Below are 21,407 nucleotides of genomic sequence, written 5' to 3'. Positions count from 1 at the left end.
TGTTCCCATGAGGTAATGATGGCTATTCATCATAATATATTTATGTGTACGGCTGTGTGCTCGTTAGTCACAGCTTGATCCTATGTACAGTAAGAACCATGTGGAACTCTGTGATCTCTGTCAGCTCTTAGAGGTGCTGGGCAAAGTACTAGCTGTACCCTGGCTTTGTCAGGGTACAGAGTTAAAGTACTGCTGTTAATGCATTCAAAAGTGCATTCTCTTTTTTTAATAACAATGCAAAATGTTGATATAAATGCAAATGCAAAGAAAAGAAATGTGGTGAAAATACCCATTATGCTCACAAAATATCGCACTGTGAGCTTGTTGATCGGCTATTTTGAATCTCAACGTCTTTTATTTCAGGGGTCGCCATTTGATATTTCTCATCTCTGGGAGCCTCATATCCACTGTAGTTACAGGCCTTTTGTTTCCATTTGGCCGGGGACCCCTGGAACCCCCTCAAGTCCCCCTGCAAGGGGGTCTCCGACTTTAAAAACTGGTACTGTATATACTGTCCAACAGTGGGGGTCCAGGTTGGGGCTCCCTCTGGCCTAGCGGTCCCGGCGCATCATGCCACATATAGGATCTGGCCTGACCCGTTCGAGTCCCATTCATGACGACCTTTGCGGCATGTCTCTTCCCTTCTCTCTCTCCCTCTTTCCTGTCCGTCTTCATATAACTATATCAATAAAGGCACAAAAGCCAAAAACGAATCTTTAAAAAAAAAAGTGGGGTCCAGGTACCCTCTGGGTTCCTCGAGGGGGGTTCCTTTAAAAACTAGGAGAGTGAAACTCTCACACTGTGAAAGTATGCAGACTATACGAGCCACTTGCACAGAGGTCTGAAAAATGAATGAGAGGTGGAGAGAGAGAGAGGGAGAGAGAGAGAGAGAGAGAGAGAGAGCAAAGTGGGATTGTTTGAGGACAAGTGTCTGGAAGATTAGAAAGAAGAAAATGTGCGCACGCACGCACGCACACACGCACACACACAGACACGCAAGGACACACGCAAACCTACACAGACACAGTAGGTGTGCGCTCATGTGCCTTGTAGTTTAGAGAAGTCTCTCAGTCAGCACCTCCAAGCACATCATGCTTGAATAAGCATGGAGACCCACGCACACGACTCCTGAGTGACGCCACTACAACCACAAATACTCATAATCATACTCGCATAACACAGAAATAGCTCCTAAACTGCAAACAAGATACATTGAAGCCCATCTGTTGCTAGGGGATACTAGGCGACTGGAAAAGAAAGAAGAGTGACAGAGAGAGTAGGCTATACGAAAGAGAATGTGAAATAAAGAGAGAGAATTGATTAAGGTGGTGTGGGATTGTGTGTGGTGAATGGATAACAGCGTGTGTGTGTGGATAACAGCGTGTGTGTGTGTGTGTGTGTGTGTGTGTGTGTGTGTGTGTGTGTGTGTGTGTGTGTGTGTGTGTGTGTGTGTGTGTGTGTGTGTGTGTGTGTGTGTGTGTGTGTGTGTGTGTGTGTGTGTGTGTGTGTGTGTGTTGTTTATTGATGTCGATATGGTGGAGAATATTGCAGTGCAGGTTTAAAAGAACGGAGGTCCACGCATCTCTTTGTTTCCAATACCTTCATTTATTGCAGATTAGCCGAATAGTGACTTCTCAAGGCGAGATGAATCCTTCAAGTGGGGTTCTCTTTGTCCCCCAAGCTCATATATACATTGGGGGCTATGCCCGCATGCACCAACCCCGTGCACGTGCGTGCACATACATAGCTCGACCAGTAATCAGCTAAAAGGTGTGTCCAGGATGTGTATGTGCTTAACACCCAAATGAAAGTCAGATGTGATCATCAATAGCGCCTTTGTCCTTTAGGCTTCTCCTGCATGGCTCCCTAACCTATATGACCTCTGTCTGGACAGGATGCCAGCAGGCCCCTAGTATCGCTTACTAGTCATACCTCAAGATTAGGTCCACACTTTAACATGGAACTAAATGTATCTACATCTATCCCACAACTCCCATTATTGCAACTATGAAATACATGACTTATCATACCATTGTTTGTGGATGTAAATACAGGTGTTTCTCTATATATGTATGACATGATTAAACCAGAAACATACTAAGACATTAGTCAAAGCTTTGTAATTGCACTCTCCACGGGGAAAGGGTGGGGGTCCACTGAATGTCAGGGCCCAGCCAGATGGGCCCACTCCGGTTACACTTGGTCAACATAGTACTCTGTCTTGCTATTGCCAAATCATGTGTGGCTATCTATCACTTATTCTATATTCTGTGTCTTACAAATATGCCTTTACTGTCTGTTGTCTGGGCGCCCATATACGACAGGACCCCCCTCTGACGCTAATTAGCGTCAGAACAATTAGAGGTGCCCAGACGAGCTACGAATTAAACATCAATGGTGATAAAAGTGATAAAATGATTTTTCAGACCCCCGTCCAATGAACCACACAAATCCTCTTTTCCACCTGACCCCCCTGGAGAGACAAAAACCTATTACACAAAATAAAATAAGGATGATTCAAAAGGTAAAATAAAGAATAAGCAAAAAACACAGACCAACCCAAGCATACCTGAACACACTATAGCAAACTATTACTCGAACAATACTATCATTGACCTTACTCATAAACTACATCAACTTCTGACAGTATAAGCCGATAAAAACACATTAACATTATTAACCTTACATGAGCTATTATTTAACTTGACCCATACTACATGTTTATCATTCAGACTGAACATGAACCAATCATACCATGCACAGTATCAAATGACACATACGGCGCACATATAAAAACATGTAGAAAACCCCTATGTTAAACGCCCAAAATCCAGTTTCAAATATAGACAACCGTTTCCTCAGAAAGATAGAGGGATAGATTTAGTAGAAAAGATAGAGCAACAGTAGTTCATGCTGTATTAACAGACTGAGCAGGGCAGAATTTCTGATCGCATAAACAGATATACACACTTACATCATCAGAATTCATCACCTGCCTTTTTTCAAATGTAATCATTAAACCTTAGTTTGACGTGATAGGCACACCTTAATTTCGGACCCCCCTTGATACAGGAGCGTCTTGTTAACTACCTAAATTGCATAACAATTAGAACAGACAAACCCTTTGTAGATAGATTTGAAACTGAACCATGTGTTAACCCAGAACTGAACTTCCTCATATACCTGAAACCCTATTTAAACCAAATCAAATTCCTATATTGACTGACTTCAAATACCTGTAAATGAAAAGTTGACACTCAAAACCTGTCACAAATAATAAAACAAACAAATAAAGATCAAACAATAACTCAACACATAATACCTGAAAACAATATAACTAATTGACAAACATGCACCTCACCGAATATTACTGTTATTGCCAATATTATTAATATGTACTGAAACACACAAATGAAATGAAAACATCTCAGTTGAAATGTCTCCAATGACAGCGGTTTCCTGCCATTCTTCCACCCCCACTGACCTGTGACCTGTACACATCGGCCCAGCGTGGGCGGGGCTTCTTTCATGGGGCCATATTAACCCCTCATTCTCTGAGTGTCCTACAGCTCTCCTTCATTGTATAACTATGCCAATAGTGTTCAGTATTAAACCCGATTGTTTATAGCAATAATCTATTATCCTCTATTACCATGTGGGGTTGGGGTCCCCTGAGTACACATCCAGTCTGTACATGTGAAAATACTTCTCTCACTCCATCCGAGAGACGGCCTGTCTCATTAGCTGGCCTCGCAGCTGAGTGTACTGACAAGCTGAAAACCAACATCCCTAAAAGTAGTTGTTTCAGTACTTTGTTAAAGATATTTGACCTGTATCATCACAAAAAACAACAGACATGAAAACATACATCTTTCAACATTCATTGAAACAACGATTTCTCAACATTAATCACAATTCAGATGAACCACGATTTCTTCTTTTTCTCCATGACACAAATTGTTCAAGACGTTCAGACACGCGGTAGGAAATGATTCCCACATTTCTTTTTTTCGCCTACAGACTAACAACGCTTGGAAAATCTTTCTTGATTCTCAGAGCTAGAATAGTTTTCAGATCTGTAGATACAGAGCAGACAGTTTGTCACCATCTGCTTCAGCACAAGTGAACCACAGCTGCCCTGTCGTAGACAGTAGACTCTCTTCTTGAGCAATCACAAGGCTCTGATGGATAGCTTATTGTACAATCATGTCAATCATGAAAGCAAATAGCATTGAAACTCTCTTCTTCTCCTTCTCGTAGCATGAGCCCAGAGGCCCTAGCCACAGAATAGCATTCTTTCCCGACACCTTCCTGCAGTGAACGCTGCAGCAGCTGTGAAGGTCACCTGCTGTTTGGCTCTCCTCTCGGTAGAAGCTGATCTTAGAAGCCCCTCCCTCACGTTGCGTAGACAGCTGCCTGTAGAGACACCCCCCTGGACTCTCGGTCCTCTTGGGATGATTCCGTCTTCCTGTCGGCACTGCCAGATGTCACCTGTCGACCTCCTCTGGAACCTGGAGATCACTGGTGTAGACGGACTCCTCTCCCTTCCACACCTATTAAAAGGGAAGCATGCAGGCCCCCCTACTCTCACTGAACTACCTAATAATTCACTGATGTCATATCAACAAACTCCTGTATGATAGGGCAGGATTGGCGGTTACGCTGAAGGGCAGATTGTTTTAACCCCGAAAGTGGTCAACCTTGGTTGATCATCCCTCGGCTGATACTCCACTTCCTGGAGATACAATCCCTTCAGTCATGCTACTAGCTATATAGTCAGCGGGCCAGACCACAGGGTTGCGAATCCCATGATCACTATATGTAAAATGTAGCGCTGCGTCCGCCGCCGCTTTCACCACGCTACACACACACAGAGGGCACCCTGACCAAAACCGATAATTGTTCAAATTCACACCAAGATACCTTCTCCCCTCAGCAGAGTTCTTATGATCTGCTTTTGACATCAGACTCCTCCCGTCACTCCTCACTCCCTTAGAGCAACGATCCTCAAACACTGCTCTGAGCTCACAATGGGTCTTCTAAACCTAGTGGTATATAAGATACGGACAGGACACAAGGTCCCCAAGTAAGTATTGTAAGTATTGTAAGTATTGTAAGTATTATAAGTATTATAAAGTTCATTCAGACATTCATTAATTTGTTCACTCACACATACATTATTTTCATCACCTCATGATTTCACTCACACAGGCTTGCAATTTTCCCACTTAACCCCTGGCTCATTCTACCCAATTCAAGCTTCATATAACCTGGCAAACATTGCTGTTTCTTCTGACACCGTATAGGTGTACCAGATTATTATCCACCACCAAAATAAAAAATGTTAACAGTAGACTACCGTCTACCGTCGCTATGCCTTTTTAAATGAGGAAATTACATGCCACAAACATTCACATCACACATAGGACAAGTATAAGTGTTATGTTTCTTCCACTACAAAGGGAGAATGACCCCCCTTGACTCAGTTACACACTCTGCCACGTCCTCTCTCACACATGGGAAGCAAAATAGCTATGCCCTCACGGTCCACCATCCTTACGGTTCCCGAGGCTCTTACGCTCATATCGCTTCACCATCCACCACGGCTCCACCCCAGGTACAGAAAATTGCGCGTCTTGTTCGGGCGACCTAGCCCCAGGTGGCAAGGTCACGGCCTGGCCAAAATAGGGGATCAGGCGGTCCACGGCCACCGCCCCTATTTGTGCAATACAACGGGTACGTTGTAAAACGTATAATCCTGCATTTTCCTGGTCTTTCTGTTCACGAATTTCTTCGCGGTATCTACCGACCGATTCCACAATATGCCCTGAATACTCTGTGCTTGTAAGGCGGCTATCCAGATCCCTAATTGTTCGCATTGTTTTTTGCAAGGGCCATGGCAAACCCTCTTCAATTTTATCCCAAATAAGCATCTGTTCTAATACACTCAGGTTTAAGCTGTCTCCCCCTGTGTTACTTAGCCAACACCGTTGAACCCTATTCACATAAATTCCTGGTGTTTCATCTTCTCCGAGCGGGGCTAGAACAGTTCTATCATAAAGATCCAGCCAGCCCGCTCCGTTGATGGACGTTTGTGTCCCTTTTTCAGCAGTCCTTAGACTCATAATTAACACCAAAGGCACCCTGAACACTGAATCAGTACAATAAACAACCAACCACGACACTGTTTGTTATCGATACTCTATTTTATGGGTCTATTCAACTTTAACATGTGATGTAGGTTATGTGGTTTACTAAACTTCCAAAAAGGTTTAATATGGTTCTTTTTATGTTGCAGCATACAGTCCTCAAATCACCGGAGATCTTTTTCTGCTCTGGATCTGCATCCAGCTTTCTTTCTTCTAAAAATACAAAAATAGTGTCATTAGTATTAATTTTCCACTTCTTTAGACACTTCACTCAACCACATAAGCCCTCACAAAGTTGATTCAAAATGACACCACAATTTTTCTTATTATTCCCTGTTTCATTATGTTGTTCCCTTATACGTGTATACAGATTATTATTATTATTTTTATCATTATTATTATTATTATTATTGTTATTATTATTATTATTATTATTATTATTATAGATGTTCCAACCAAACTCAATATACCCTCAATATACCATCCCCCTTTTAAAACGTGTGGAACATGTTTTAATTATCACGCAGGCAAAGCATATCCCCGCAGCGCTCTGCCACATACACCCTCAACGCCATGTGTTGCCATAGTTGGGAAGGACAGGCCCCCCACCCCCGCCCCACCCCCCTCAATACTAAGGAGAGCGGGCAGGGAGGAGCAGCAGCACACACATGCATGCAGCAACAAGTAATCGAGTACTTCTACTTCCCACTGCAGAGTGCGTGTGGATCATATATCCCATCGGCCGGAGGGATAGACGCACAGAGAAGCGCACAGAGCTGCCCCTCCAGGCTAATATTCAATCCACCAGCCCCTATTTAATATAACAACCATCAACCATATGATCAACAGTCGCAGCATACCACCACCTCAACCATATTAAACGACAGGGAGGGATATAAACAAAACAAAACTAAAATCATACCTAAAAAAAGAAAGAGAGAAGGAAAAAAAAAAAAAAAAAAAAAAAAAAAAAAAAAAGAGAGACAAAGGGACACGGCCGTGCGAACCACTCGCTGTGTAATACAAGGATCCCGACATACGCTCCAAGATTCATAACACAACAAAACATACTTGCTGAACAGCCTAATATATACAAGTATCCCAAATATGAAAACAACACCATTATCGGCGGCAACAGAGGCTGACAGGAGTCGTAGCCACCGATCCACCCTCACGCACACACAGACAAAGTAGACAGACCACACACCCCAACAGACAGACAGACCTGGTCACACATTTGACACCACACAACATAAAACATCCTATCCCATCCTACCACTGCAATTTCAATTCAATTCAACTAGTATCATCACATCCATAATTATCTGGTACCTCCATATATGTACCCCCAAGGCGCTCACGTTACCTGCCTACATATTCATATTATCGGGACATTTTCCACACAAGTGAGAATCAAAGCTTCTCCATAGCCTTATGCTACCCAATCGCCGTCAAATATATTATTAATAGACACACGCAAACATGCAAATACCACCGGCGCCCCCTCACGCGTCTTCAACCGAGGCCACGGCAATTACAGACGCTACTCCCAGCCATCATCACGGGACCCGCAGCAAGCGGACCTCCAGTCGTGGACTTGCCAAATTCACACTCGTCCACCAAGAGGCATCCAACCTTCATATTTAGTCTTAACATTTGAAAATACATTGATCTCCCGCGCGCCGTTCTGCCGACATCCATTAGCTATTTGTCATCGGTTTTTTAGAACGGAATCCCCCCCCACGATTATCTTGTATAATCGTTCAATTATCAAGACGCACTCCCACGTCCCCAGCATTACAACAACGCAATACTGAGCTTATGGCCGTCACTGCATGCAACCATCGCCAAATGCCACATCAATTCATTTGTACAGCATATATGAAACAGTTCAAAATACATTCCAACATTAACAACCACATGGCCCTACACGCATCATTCATTCATCACAAGCATAACGCATCAGAATGATGCGGCCATCATAAAGAAACCCAAATAAACTGTACAATGAATGTATAAAAGTCACATGGCATGACGCACTCAACACGTTCCAGCAAATCTTTTTTCGGATGATAGGGTGTAGTCCCCAGATTAGATTTGCATAACCACAACAGGTCTGCCGCAGACACGCACCGCACGATGTAAATGGAATTAATCGACTTCAGCTCTCGCCATAAAAAACTCCTGTCGGCGCAATATCGCACCCAAATCTGTTAAAAAAAAAACCCTGGGCATGCATGTTCACGCGCAGCCCCCCCTTCACCCCTTTTATAGTTTTCATTTTTTATTTTAGTTTTTTTTTTTTTTTTTTTTGTTGTTATTTCATTTCATTCCATTTCACTTTTATTCAATTTCATTTAGCTTCACTTTAATTTAATTTACTTAAATTTCACTTTCATTTAGTTTTACAATTTTATATTAATTTACTTTATTCATAGCAATCGCAATTCCTATAAATAAAGTACATGGATCCTCACTGTCTGCACAACAACTGTAATATTTCCCACCATTACAACCGACGCCAAACCCAATAGGTTCTTTCCGTTAACCTGTTCATGGAAGCCGTAAGTAAGTATATGCAAATATGCAAATATCACTTACCGAATTCCCCCCAAAAAAATTAAAAATAACAGGCTGAAAGCGTCCTCCTGGCTAGCTCGCCAGTTTTGTTGTTTATTGATGTCGATATGGTGGAGAATATTGCAGTGCAGGTTTAAAAGAACGGAGGTCCACGCATCTCTTTGTTTCCAATACCTTCATTTATTGCAGATTAGCCGAATAGTGACTTCTCAAGGCGAGATGAATCCTTCAAGTGGGGTTCTCTTTGTCCCCCAAGCTCATATATACATTGGGGGCTATGCCCGCATGCACCAACCCCGTGCACGTGCGTGCACATACATAGCTCGACCAGTAATCAGCTAAAAGGTGTGTCCAGGATGTGTATGTGCTTAACACCCAAATGAAAGTCAGATGTGATCATCAATAGCGCCTTTGTCCTTTAGGCTTCTCCTGCATGGCTCCCTAACCTATATGACCTCTGTCTGGACAGGATGCCAGCAGGCCCCTAGTATCGCTTACTAGTCATACCTCAAGATTAGGTCCACACTTTAACATGGAACTAAATGTATCTACATCTATCCCACAACTCCCATTATTGCAACTATGAAATACATGACTTATCATACCATTGTTTGTGGATGTAAATACAGGTGTTTCTCTATATATGTATGACATGATTAAACCAGAAACATACTAAGACATTAGTCAAAGCTTTGTAATTGCACTCTCCACGGGGAAAGGGTGGGGGTCCACTGAATGTCAGGGCCCAGCCAGATGGGCCCACTCCGGTTACACTTGGTCAACATAGTACTCTGTCTTGCTATTGCCAAATCATGTGTGGCTATCTATCACTTATTCTATATTCTGTGTCTTACAAATATGCCTTTACTGTCTGTTGTCTGGGCGCCCATATACGACATGTGTGTGTGTGTGTGTGCCACAATACTTGGAGGTTTTCCGTACCAACCTTAGATGTCTTATATGCCAGCATTCTTCCCTAGTGGGTGCTCTGCTTTGTCGTCTGCTCTTGTTGTCATGATTTGGTGCCTATGCTATGATAACTATTGTCTGCCTTTTTAATATATGTATTAATGTACTGTATGGATGTATTCCCTGATTGGGAGTCTATCAAAATTCAAAAAACACTTGTCATTATGGTTCATTGTCCTTGTCATGTCTTTGTATATTCAATCTTTTTATTTATAATAGTGTTGTGCCTGAGCTGTTTTTCTTTTCTTTTCTTTTCTTTGTTATTATGTTCTTGTTGTGTAATGTCTGTTTGTCTTGACCAATAAATATACTTTATAAAAAAAAAATAAGATGCTTATATAATTAAGAATGTACTCTCGGGACCCAAACGTATACAAAAATATATTGTGAATTAACCACTCAAAGCCTATTTCAAAACCCACACAATCTGCTATTTTCTCTATATTTGAAGATGTATTATAAATGTTTGACGCAAACTTACAATGTGTCACATCACGATGCATTGTAAGCTTATAGAGCTGAAGAATTGTTATACATTTCATACATTTGAAAACTTTCTGCATAATGAGTACTTTCTGCTGTTGGCTAAGTACATTTTGATACCAATACTGCTGTACTTTTACTCCAGACCTTTACTTGTAACAGAGTATTTCTACATTGCAGTATTGATACTTTTACTTAAAGTTAAAAAAAAATGTAGGCTACTTTTTCCACCACCACAGCACAAACTGGCAGAAATGGCATTCGGCGCCTCAGTGGTCTTCTTCTGTGGTCCTTATCAATGGAAGCGATCACCTCAGGGTGATGTAAAGCCCGTCACACCGTCTCTCTCTTATCCATTCTGCCCTGGTTACACATCTCTCTGTGTCTCGTCAGCTGTGATTTTCATTTTAGATTTCTCCTCTAAGCCTTTAAGTCTGCGTTTTGTCATCCAAATCTGTATCCTGCATTGGACGTCTGTTTTTTCACATGTCTCCCGCATCAGTTATGCTTCATGCGATGCAACAACAGCCCACTGTTTACCTTTTCCTCCTTGGTATCCTATACCAAGGAGGAAAAGGATATTTTCCTCCTATGTAGGCCTACTGTGTGATGTGTGTATAATTGATGAAAGCATGTGTGTAATAATAATCAAAAATAATACATACGATTTATATAGCACTTTTCTATAGCTACTTGAGTGTGGTTTTAAACGTGGTGAGGGTCGATATTAACTGGGAGTAAAATGGTAAACGGTGCATTCATATAGCAGCTTTATCCAAGACGCTTTACATAGATTGTGCATTGTGTCGCTAGTAGTCTCACAACGTATCACTGTCACTGAGGGTCAAATTGTAGTTTTTAATGAGCCCCTTTCCGCTGTGTGTGTGTTGTCACAGTTGTGCACCTTAAAATTGACAATGGCACATAACATCTATTGTTGGATAAAAGGAGTCCTTTCATCCAACAATAAATATATTATGTGCCATCTCTCCCGTCCAGGATCCTACTGGCTCATTAAAAAAGGAGTATTGTGGAGTATCTACCTATCCTTTTACTATACAAGTAAGACGCGCAAACGCGGGAAGCGAACGCAGCTCGTGTGTGTGTATGGTTGTGTGTGTGTGTGTGTGTGTGTGTGTGCTACAGCTGCGCCCTGTGTGTGTGTGTGGGTGTGTGTGCTACAGCTGCGCCCTCTGGTGGCGGGCGGGTGGTGTCACAGCGGGACAGACACAGACACACACACAGACATGATCTGCAGGGTCTCATAGTTAGTGCTTACTGCATTCGCAATGAACGCATCCCCCCCCCCCCCCCCCCCCCCCTTAATAGAAGCTGAGCACTCATGAGACAAAAACATTTCCCCACGGGAACATTGGCACACAAACCATCAATGCCAATTGTTTTTTGTTCTGTTTTAGTGATGGATATAGAGCTGAAGATAATACAAAGTAGAAACATCTTGTTATTTCCAACTGCATTCTTCATGAGTAAATGGATGAACGTAATGCACAATATACAGTATATGCGCTTCGAATAAAAGCGCTATAAATGCACCATTTACCATTTAGCCTGCAGGGCGGTGGGCTAAATGAGTGAGTTCCTCAGTACGGGGGCGGCCACCGAGAAGGCCCTGTCACCCCAGCTTTGCTTGTTTGTCTTGGTGATGTCCAGGAGGTTGGCATTGCCCGACCTGAGGGAACATGGCGTTGAATGAGTTCAGAGAGGTAACGGGGATCATGGTTGTTGAGGCCTTTGTATGTAATGGTTAGTATTCTGAAGTCTATTCTGGTGTGATGTGGTTCCTGGATCGGGTTCTGGTGTGATGTGGTCCCTGGATCGGGTTCTGGTGTGATGTGGTTCCTGGATCGGGTTCTGGTGTGATGTGGTCCCTGGATCGGGTTCTGGTGTGATGTGGTTCCTGGATCGGGTTCTGGTGTGATGTGGTTCCTGGATCGGGTTCTGGTGTGATGTGGTCCCTGGATCGGGTTCTGGTGTGATGTGGTTCCTGGATCGGGTTCTGGTGTGATGTGGTTCCTGGATCGGGTTCTGGTGTGATGTGGTCCCTGGATCGGGTTCTGGTGTGATGTGGTCCCTGGATCGGGTTCTGGTGTGATGTGGTCCCTGGATCGGGTTCTGGTGTGATGTGGTTCCTGGATCGGGTTCTGGTGTGATGTGGTCCCTGGATCGGGTTCTGGTGTGATGTGGTTCCTGGATCGGGTTCTGGTGTGATGTGGTCCCTGGATCGGGTTCTGGTGTGATGTGGTCCCTGGATCGGGTTCTGGTGTGATGTGGTCCCTGGATCGGGTTCTGGTGTGATGTGGTCCCTGGATCGGGTTCTGGTGTGATGTGGTCCCTGGATCGGGTTCTGGTGTGATGTGGTTCCTGGATCGGGTTTTGTTTGTTTGCAGTATAAGTATGTACAGTATGTAGTTATGCATGTAGGCTACAGTATGCATGTACGCACGCACACATAGGCATGCACGTATGTACGTACCCACAAAAGTACACGCCTGCCATGAAACCAAAACAATCAGTTCAATCACAACATAACAAAGTGAAGCTCATGAACCGTGTGTAATTTGTATTGTGCTATAGTTGATACTGTATTTTAAATCTATATGTAAAGTGTATGTAGGGTACTGTACATTTTGCTGGTACATTGTACCAGTATTTTCACAGGTCTCTGGCACAAAACATTTCCAGAAGGGGGGGGGGGGGGGGGGGGGGGGTCCACGATCATATCTCTGCTGTCGGGAACACACCACCTAACTCCAAAATGTTTATTTTTCAGGAAACCTTATATTTTGAAAACAAAGCAATACAACCTCATCACAGTTGGTGTTGTGACTTTAGATATTGTCAATGACTTCACTTGCATGAGAGGGAGGGAGGTGGTGGAGTTAGCTGCTTTAGCAGACAGTTTGAGGGTCCAAAGAGGATTGAATTGTCCAAAGCACTTTTAACTATACTTCATTGATTCAATAATGTTTTACACAGACGTAAAGGGTGTTCAATAGCACTGATTTATGCAAAAACTAATGGAGTTAGGTGGTTTCCTCCCGACAGCGACAATATATAATAAAAAACATTTGAGAACTACTGGTATAGGCATGGTAGAATCGGCCTCAGGTGTTAATGGGTGAAACTAATGCGACACGCCTCTCTCTCTCTCTCTCTGTGTCTCTCTGTCTCTCTCTCTCCCCTCCAGGATCCTACTGACCGTAGTGGTGATCTTCCGCATCCTGATCGTGGCCATCGTGGGCGAGACGGTGTACGAGGACGAGCAGACCATGTTCGTGTGTAACACGCTGCAGCCGGGCTGCAACCAGGCGTGCTACGACAAGGCCTTCCCCATCTCGCACATCCGCTACTGGGTGTTCCAGATCATCCTGGTGTGCACGCCCAGCCTCTGCTTCATCACCTACTCCGTGCACCAGTCGGCCAAGCAGCGTGACCGCAGCAGCTACTCCTTCCTCTACCCGCCGCAGGTGACTATAGAGTTATGCTAAAACTATAATAGAACTATTAACCCATTTTGGGGGCGGTGAACCCCTTTTGGTGTTAGCGTCATGTCATGCATTAGCTGTTGAAAAATAGCAGACCTACAAGTCAGGTCTGCTATTTTTGAAAAATCGAAGAACGACTGCACATAGAAACATAGCTTTTTCAGAAAACTGTCGGGATGTAGAAGACATTTTTTTAGAATCTGATCTCAGGTCAAAATGGGTTAACTCGGGGTGGAACTCGTTCATTTTCATTGATATTAGTCGACGACAACGAAATATTCTTTATAGTTTTGGGTCTGCGAGGCTCTCTCTCTTCAAACGGCGCTCCGGTCCGTGGCTCAAATACAGACTAAAATAATGTTCCTTGGTATGAAATGGGGTTGAAAACCACTGCTCTGTATGTACCCTCCTCCTCCGCATGTCAGCTGCAGCAGAGCTACGAGAGCCGGAGCGAGGGCGCCCGGAAGCTCCGCAACATCAACGGCATCCTGGTGCAGCACCACGGCGGGGGCCGGGACGGCAGCGTGTGCGGCAAGGAGGAGGCCGACTGCCTGGAGGTGAAGGAGATCCCCAACGCGCCGCGCAGCTACGCGCACGGCAAGAGCAAGGTGCGCCGGCAGGAGGGCATCTCGCGCTTCTACATCATCCAGGTCGGTGGTTTGATTTCCTCCGAACGTATATAATATATAATAACTATATATAATGTGCGTCGACTGTATACCTTTTTTTTTTCCACTGACAAAAAAATAACGGAATAAAAAAACGAATTAGAAACTATAAGATATGGTGACTATAAAGCTATGACTCTAAATATAGTGACAATTTTGTCAACAAATGAAAATGAGACTAAAATGTTATAGGGAGGGACTATAGTGGAGAAGAGATCCAGTAGAGCTAAAACTAAAGTCATTTTTGGATGAGCCTGAAAATAGCAGATCTACAAGCTCACGGCGCGTCGCGACGCGTTGTGAGCTTGTATCTGCTATTTTCAGCATGCGACCAAGTGTGAAATCAGGCATTACGACGACATCAAGGCCCACCTTTTTTTTGTTTGACTATCGACTAAAACTCGTAGGTGAAACTTTTCAGATGACTAAAACCTTCAGAAGACTAAACGACTAAAACTATAAACATCTAAATGCTGCTGTCAAAATCCCCACGCGCCGATTCACAGGTGGTGTTCCGCAACGTGCTGGAGATCGGCTTCCTGGTGGGCCAGTACTTCCTGTACGGCTTCACCGTGCCGGGCATCGTGGAGTGCGACCGCTACCCGTGCCTGAAGGAGGTGGAGTGCTACGTGTCGCGGCCCACGGAGAAGACCGTGTTCCTGGTGTTCATGTTCGCCGTGAGCGGCCTCTGCGTGGTGCTCAACCTGGCCGAGCTCAACCACCTGGGCTGGCGGAAGATCAAGGCGGCCATCCGGGGCGTGCAGGCACGCAGGAAGTCCATCTGCGAGATCCGGAAGAAGGACATATCGCACCTGCAGCCGCCCAACCTGGGGCGCACGCAGTCCAGCGAGTCGGCCTACGTCTGAGGAAGGACGGGGAGAGGAACGGTTTTTGGAAGACATTAAGGAGACGAGGAATGAATGTGCGAGAGAGAGGAAAAAAAGAGAGAGTTTGTATTTATTAAAAGGAGAAACTGTATGGCGGTGTGGGGCTGTGTGGCAATAGAATGAAGCAGAATGTATTAAAAGACCAAATCTTACGGCCGTGTGACTGACAGGAAGAGTGCAGAGCTAAAGCCAGCTAAGAGCAGAACCGGGGAAACGTACAGTGTGAGAGGATATAGGAAAGACATGCTCTGATCCCAGACCAGTCTTTACATCAGAGGATCAGAGAAGTCAGTCCGACTGCCACAGATGACTCCTGTCCGGTTTATGACTCTCTCTCTACTGCTCCTCTCGTCTCTCTTAAGTTCTGAGAGCAGGATGACAGAGAGAAGGACCGGAGCTGAGAGGACAGGAGAGGAGAGGCTGTTCGCAGGGACAACAGGAGAGCTGGCTGTTGTTTGAAGTATCCCATGGTGCTTTTTCTTCTGGACTGTGTCAGCCCGGCATGAAAAAAGAAAAGAAAAAGAGTGGACAGGAAAGAGGAGAGAACAGGGGGGGGGGTGTCGAAGTGGGGGAACATTATTAAAAAAGGGAACGGAAGAGCCGTCAAAACCATGACGGACGAACGAGAAAAGAGACAGAGAGAGAGAGAGATGGGACGGAGGTTTTCACAAGAGTCTAAGCGTCAGAGAAGTATGTGTCGCAAAGAACAAGAGAGAGAGCTGAGAGAGGGAACGCCATTTCTCTCTCTCTCTCTCTCTCTCTCTCTCTCTCTCTCTCTCTCTTCCCACTGGAGACTGAGCCAACAGGGCTGCCTCTGATCACTGTCAGCCCCCCGACAGAAACACTGTCACAAGCCGAGCCAGGCGTTGACCTGCCGAGAATGACGATGTTTATGTTTTGTCTCTTGGCAAAAGATGACGGCAACACAAACACACGTGGGGAATACCATAAACACTTTTTTTGTTTCTTTTTTCTTTTTTCTTTTTCTTTTTTGTTCCCTCCTCTGTTGCCCTCTCTCTCTCTCTCTCTCATTTTGCAGTCCTTTCGCTAACGAGTCGCATGCAACGGTAATACCTCTGGCTCTGTGTAAACTCCAGAGAGGTACAGTACATCATGTGTGAGCGGACGGGGCCAACGGACGACCTGCACATTAACGTCAGAGCCCTCTGTCTCGTAAGCACAGGCCAGTCTCCCCCTCTGCCTCGCTCCAGCATTCCAACATGCTGAGGCAGTCGAACGGCGAGAAACACACGCAGAGAGGCGTGTTAGCTTGTCGGAGGAGGGTATATACACATCATTTTATTACTATTTTAAACAACTTTTTCTAAACTATATCACCGAGTCTGTTTATTTTTTTATTTTCTTTTGTGGTGGTGGGGGTGGGGGACGGGCGGACACCATTGGGGTATTCACGCATTGTTTAGAAAGTTACATAGAATATATCATAATATATTATTTAATCACTTAGAATTTATCTAAATAGATATATTTATCTTTGCAAGGGGTTGGTCAGAGACCTTATTTTCTTTTGCTTTTTCAAAATGTTAAAATGTCTGTCTTTTTTAATTCTTGTTTATTGTCAAGGCATTTCACTGATGGAACTGAATGACATGTAGCCTATACAGCGTTTGGGTGGGGGGGTGGGGGGGGGGGGGTTCGTTGAACTTGTAAAGCTCTGTTTTACGAGCACTTTGAAACGGATCACTGCGACGTTTCATACGTTTCATGAGTTTCATGCAGAAAGGTAAAGCCTAATTTATATTCCGTCATATATGACAGTACGAAGTAGGCGTGAAGAATAACTTACTTCATTCAATACTTTGAACATAATCGTCTCTGTCGGGTGTAAAGCTCATTTGTCCAAAACTGTTACTTTTCGGGATTCAATTCAACAGTCAAAAAAAAGACAAGAGGAGCAGATCTACAAGCTCGAGCTTGTGAATCTGCTACTTTTCATGCTTTTGTGTGACGCTGTAGCATGATGAAGTAAGGGCGTTAGTTCACAAAAACTATATATATGGAGATAATAGGTTTTTGCCCGACAGCAACGATATGTAAACATCCTAAAAACAATTGGCGTCTTATGAAGGGAAATGTGATGCAGAACTGGATGCATTTTTTTTTAACACCACGCACGTGCACGCACGCACGCACGCACGCGCACACACAGTCACACAGTCACACACACCTCCTTCTATTGGACAGGGTTTCTGTTAGAAAAGAATCAGCCGCACCGACACCCAGGTGTGTGAGCCCTCAGAGGCGTTTGGAAAAGGCATGCTTGTTTACACAACGCTGTGTTTCTGAAATGATCAAGCTGTTATAGCCCATGAATAATTTGTGATTCTCTAAGGCAGGGGTCTTCAACAAGGTTTCCGGGACCCCAAGGGGGTCCTTAGAGATACTGCAGGGGGGGGTCGCCAAATCTTTTGGTAATTATTATTATTATTCTTTTTTACATGAACCACTTGAACCCTCGCATCCCAATTCTGGGGGAGAACATTACCCAAGAATAGCAGATCTACAAGCTTGTATAGCTTGTAGTTCAGCTATGTTTGGCGAATAGGTTGGGGGACAGGGGAAAATAGCAAAGTACAGTAAAGTACAGAGCCAAAGGTCAAGTTAAACCATTGAAGGTTTTATAGGCCTGAACTAAACGTTGAAGACCCCTGCTCTAAGGACAGTAGTGGTTGTTTTGTCTCTTTTTTTCCCTTTTTTTTTGTAATCTCAGTGGTTTTTAAATCCTTCATTTCTCTTATTGCATGCATGCCTTTTAAAGAAAAAATATATATGAAAAAGGAATGAAAAGAACGTAGATTAAGATGATGAAGAAGGAGGGTTATGTGTTGCACCTTGATTATCGTGGACGGTGAGAGAGAGGAAGACTGAAGGGCCTAACATCGGGGAGGCAAGAGTTCTCTAGTTCTCAAACAAATGAATATAATAATCCAGTTCTCTCAAGGGCCATATGTTCTCCCCCCAAACGAATGTGCATGCACGCACGCATGCACACACACACACACACACACACACACACACACACACACACACACACACACACACACACACACACACACACACACACACACACACACACACACACACACACACACACACACACACACACACACACACACACACACACATACACACCCACGCACGCACGCACGCACTGAGAGGGCACTTTATCACAGCAGAAACTAATATATACTTTGTCATACAAGAGCATTGCTCACCGAAAATAAACAGTTACATCTGAAGATGAACTTCAGTTATTTTTGGCTAGCACAAGGTGTGAATGAGGCTAATACACCTGGGAGGTCATGGCATAAGAGGTGTGTCGGTTGGGAGGAAATGAGAGCGCTGTATGCACTGTGATGTGCACACACAATGCCCACGGCACCACAGAGGTGATTAAAATGGTTCTAACTGAGTGGAAGTGCTTGGACCGGCACAATGTCCTCCTGTTCAGAAGCCTTTGGGCTGCAAGGGCCCACATGCAGTACAGTGCAGTATGCAGTATGCACATATTAAATGCACGGCTTTCACGCATGCACGGACACGCCTGCGTGCACACACAAACGCACACACAGAAGTATGAGCCAGATAGTTTTCAGCTCAGAAGTTCGGTACAACTTTATTGGTCCTGGCCTGCCGACAGGGAGGATGGCGTTTAGGTTCTATAGTGACAGTGTCTTGATGGTCGTCCAACTCAGTAACGGGTCCAAGATACTTCTTCTACCAGATCTAAACATATAGCAGAGACTAAACGTTGCGACGGAGGAAGAAGGACTGCCTCTGTGTGCACGAAGTGTGCCTGTTCTGTACAACACTGTGTGTATGTTGGACCGATGCTCTCCGCCACCTTGTTTTAAAACAGGTGAGGTCATTCTTAAACACGCAAATCAGTCAAATATTGCTCCCAAATGTTTAGGCTGTCGGGAAAAAAACAGATGCATTTGCTCACACACACTTGGTAGAAAACTCTGTTTTGGTCCTCTGAGCTTTGTTAAATGTGTGCATTCCTCTTCAAGTAAAGATACCGTATAGGTGGTGCCTTGGAAGAGAATACACAGAATAGGCATGATTCGGCTGTTGCTTGCCACTGTGCCACAATCAAATAGGCAAGCAGGGTGCTATGCTTTCACAGGTGAAGCCCGTTTGAGGCCAATATGTCTCAATGTCTCTCAAGTGACACTCACAAGGCATTAGAGAAAGGCATTTAGCACTTAGTAGACGCTTTTTATCAAGAGTGACTCACAAGTGCGAGGAGTGTCTCGAGCAGTATAGTTTGTTTTGGAAAGTGCAGCAACACAGCCTGTGGTATTATGGGCTTACGATTCCCAGAGGTACCACATGTACGTGTTAAAACTCATGGCACTTGCAAGACAGTCCGGACGGAAGCAAAATGTGGCAGACATTAACAGCGTTTTCTCTTGGACTTGTTACCCTGTGTGCAGGTATATTACATTGTTCAAACCTTAAGCGTCATATACGCTCATAGAGGCCGGAGGTAAGCAGTGAGCTGACAGCTCATATATGTCAGAACAAATCCCCCCAGCCCCACTCCATCTCCAACTCCCCATTCACTCCCCGGCCAGCGTGCTAATCTCTGTGAGTCCTACAGGTGATTATCCCTGGAAATAGACCCCAATGAGGACCTCTTCAGAACCACAAGAGGGATCCTTTTGTGATTAAATGTCCTACAGAGGGGGACTATAGGCTGTCAGGCTGAATTCATGCCGTGAATCCTAATAACGGAGGTTAAGAGGTTAAGGCTCAGCTCCCCCCTCAATTAGGCCCAACCTGTTCTGTGCAGGGCTTAAACACTGACCCTGAGCCAATGTTCTGTACTGTACTGACTGCTGAAGAGTAGCCTACAATACTGATCTCCACACAGATACAGACACACTCACATAATCTCCTGTCTACAATAAAACCCTATACTTCATTGACCGGGGTCCCCCACGGGCTCTATATACTTGGTCTGCTCCCTTTTACCCTCTACACCACTGTGGGGAAAAGTTAGACAACGTGTCACAAGCTGACGAGTTGTGAGCTTTTAGATCTGCTGATTTGGCTCACGTGGTTAAAGTAAAACTCCACTGCTTTCAACCTTATCGTCTCCATGTCTTTATCGGCAGGAGTAATGATTTGTACGATCAATGTTCTCCAGGAAAGGAAGAAGAGGAGCTCACTTCTCGATCGACACAGTTAATGTCACAAAGCGATTAAACGTCCTCAAATGCAACTGGAGTATTTCTTGTATGGTGAACGTATACATAGAAACCAGCCCCAGACTGCACCACAGCCATTTGAATCTAAGGGCTCACTTTTATTACAATCCTCTGGTCTTTCATGTCTGAACTCATTCAGGAACCAGTCCCTCACAAACAAACGTACAAACACAGCTGGCTGGGATTGCAGACGATCTTAAACTTGACTGCACTCGGGCACAATAATTGCTCACTCACGTCATGATCCCTTTAACTAAGTATTGTCAACGATATACTGTCAATACACATCAATACCGTTCGATGAACTGGACTGTCCCCAAAGTGAGAACTGGATGCAGCTCTTCTTTACAGTCCACCTCTCTCCATGTCTACTTTTACTTATCTGTCAATGTGAAAATGTATTATGCACAAAAAAAATCTTCTGTTTATCGTTCTGCCGTGTGGGTTCACTATGTTGTCTGTTGCTCTTTTTGTACAGTAATGTAACTGAAAGACATATCTGAAAAAAAGGAAGATGACTTTTTTATGTACAGGAACAAAAAAAAAAGCTATTAAGGTTATATTATTGAAGTATAAGACTATAGCAGAAATTTATTATATTTCCTCCCTTGCCAAAGTGATATGCAAAATTACATTTTTTTTAATGCATGTGTAATCGCTAGAGTGAGCATGTTTCTACCTTTTCTTAAAACAAATCTTTAAAAGAAAGATGTTTTTTTAGTCCAAACTTACAGAAGGAGATAAGCTATGTAGTCTTGATGCCAAGTGTCTGTGCCACCAGCTCTTCAGAAGTCAAGCAGGCAACACCAACTCAGTGATATTGTGAGCTATACCTATTACGCTTATGCCATGTAGCACTCTACTTTCAAACGTTTTTATAATGCTATATAAAACCTTCAACTAAAATGTCAACTAGTGACAAAAGTCT

General features: G+C 44.1%; 1 protein-coding gene across 1 annotated transcript in view; it reads left to right on the top strand.

Annotated features, from left to right (window-relative positions):
* The window catches only part of gjd1b (gap junction protein delta 1b), a gene marked incomplete at both ends in the record, with an annotated part of 52,203 nt that extends 36,982 nt beyond the window's left edge, over nt 1–15,221 (top strand). Inside the window, 3 exons of the mRNA XM_083772558.1 lie at nt 13,390–13,669; nt 14,113–14,337; nt 14,862–15,221. Coding sequence (XP_083628684.1) covers nt 13,390–13,669; nt 14,113–14,337; nt 14,862–15,221 — 865 coding nt within the window. The remainder of the gene's footprint in view (nt 1–13,389; nt 13,670–14,112; nt 14,338–14,861) is intronic.
* Between the last annotated feature and the right edge of the window lie 6,186 nt (nt 15,222–21,407).

This window comes from Protomyctophum parallelum (assembly GCF_964188405.1).
Source record: "Protomyctophum parallelum genome assembly, chromosome: 9".
Taxonomy (NCBI): Eukaryota; Metazoa; Chordata; class Actinopteri; order Myctophiformes; family Myctophidae; genus Protomyctophum; species Protomyctophum parallelum.
Note: the sequence above shows the minus strand (reverse complement) of the source record. Positions and strands in the feature narration are given on the sequence as shown.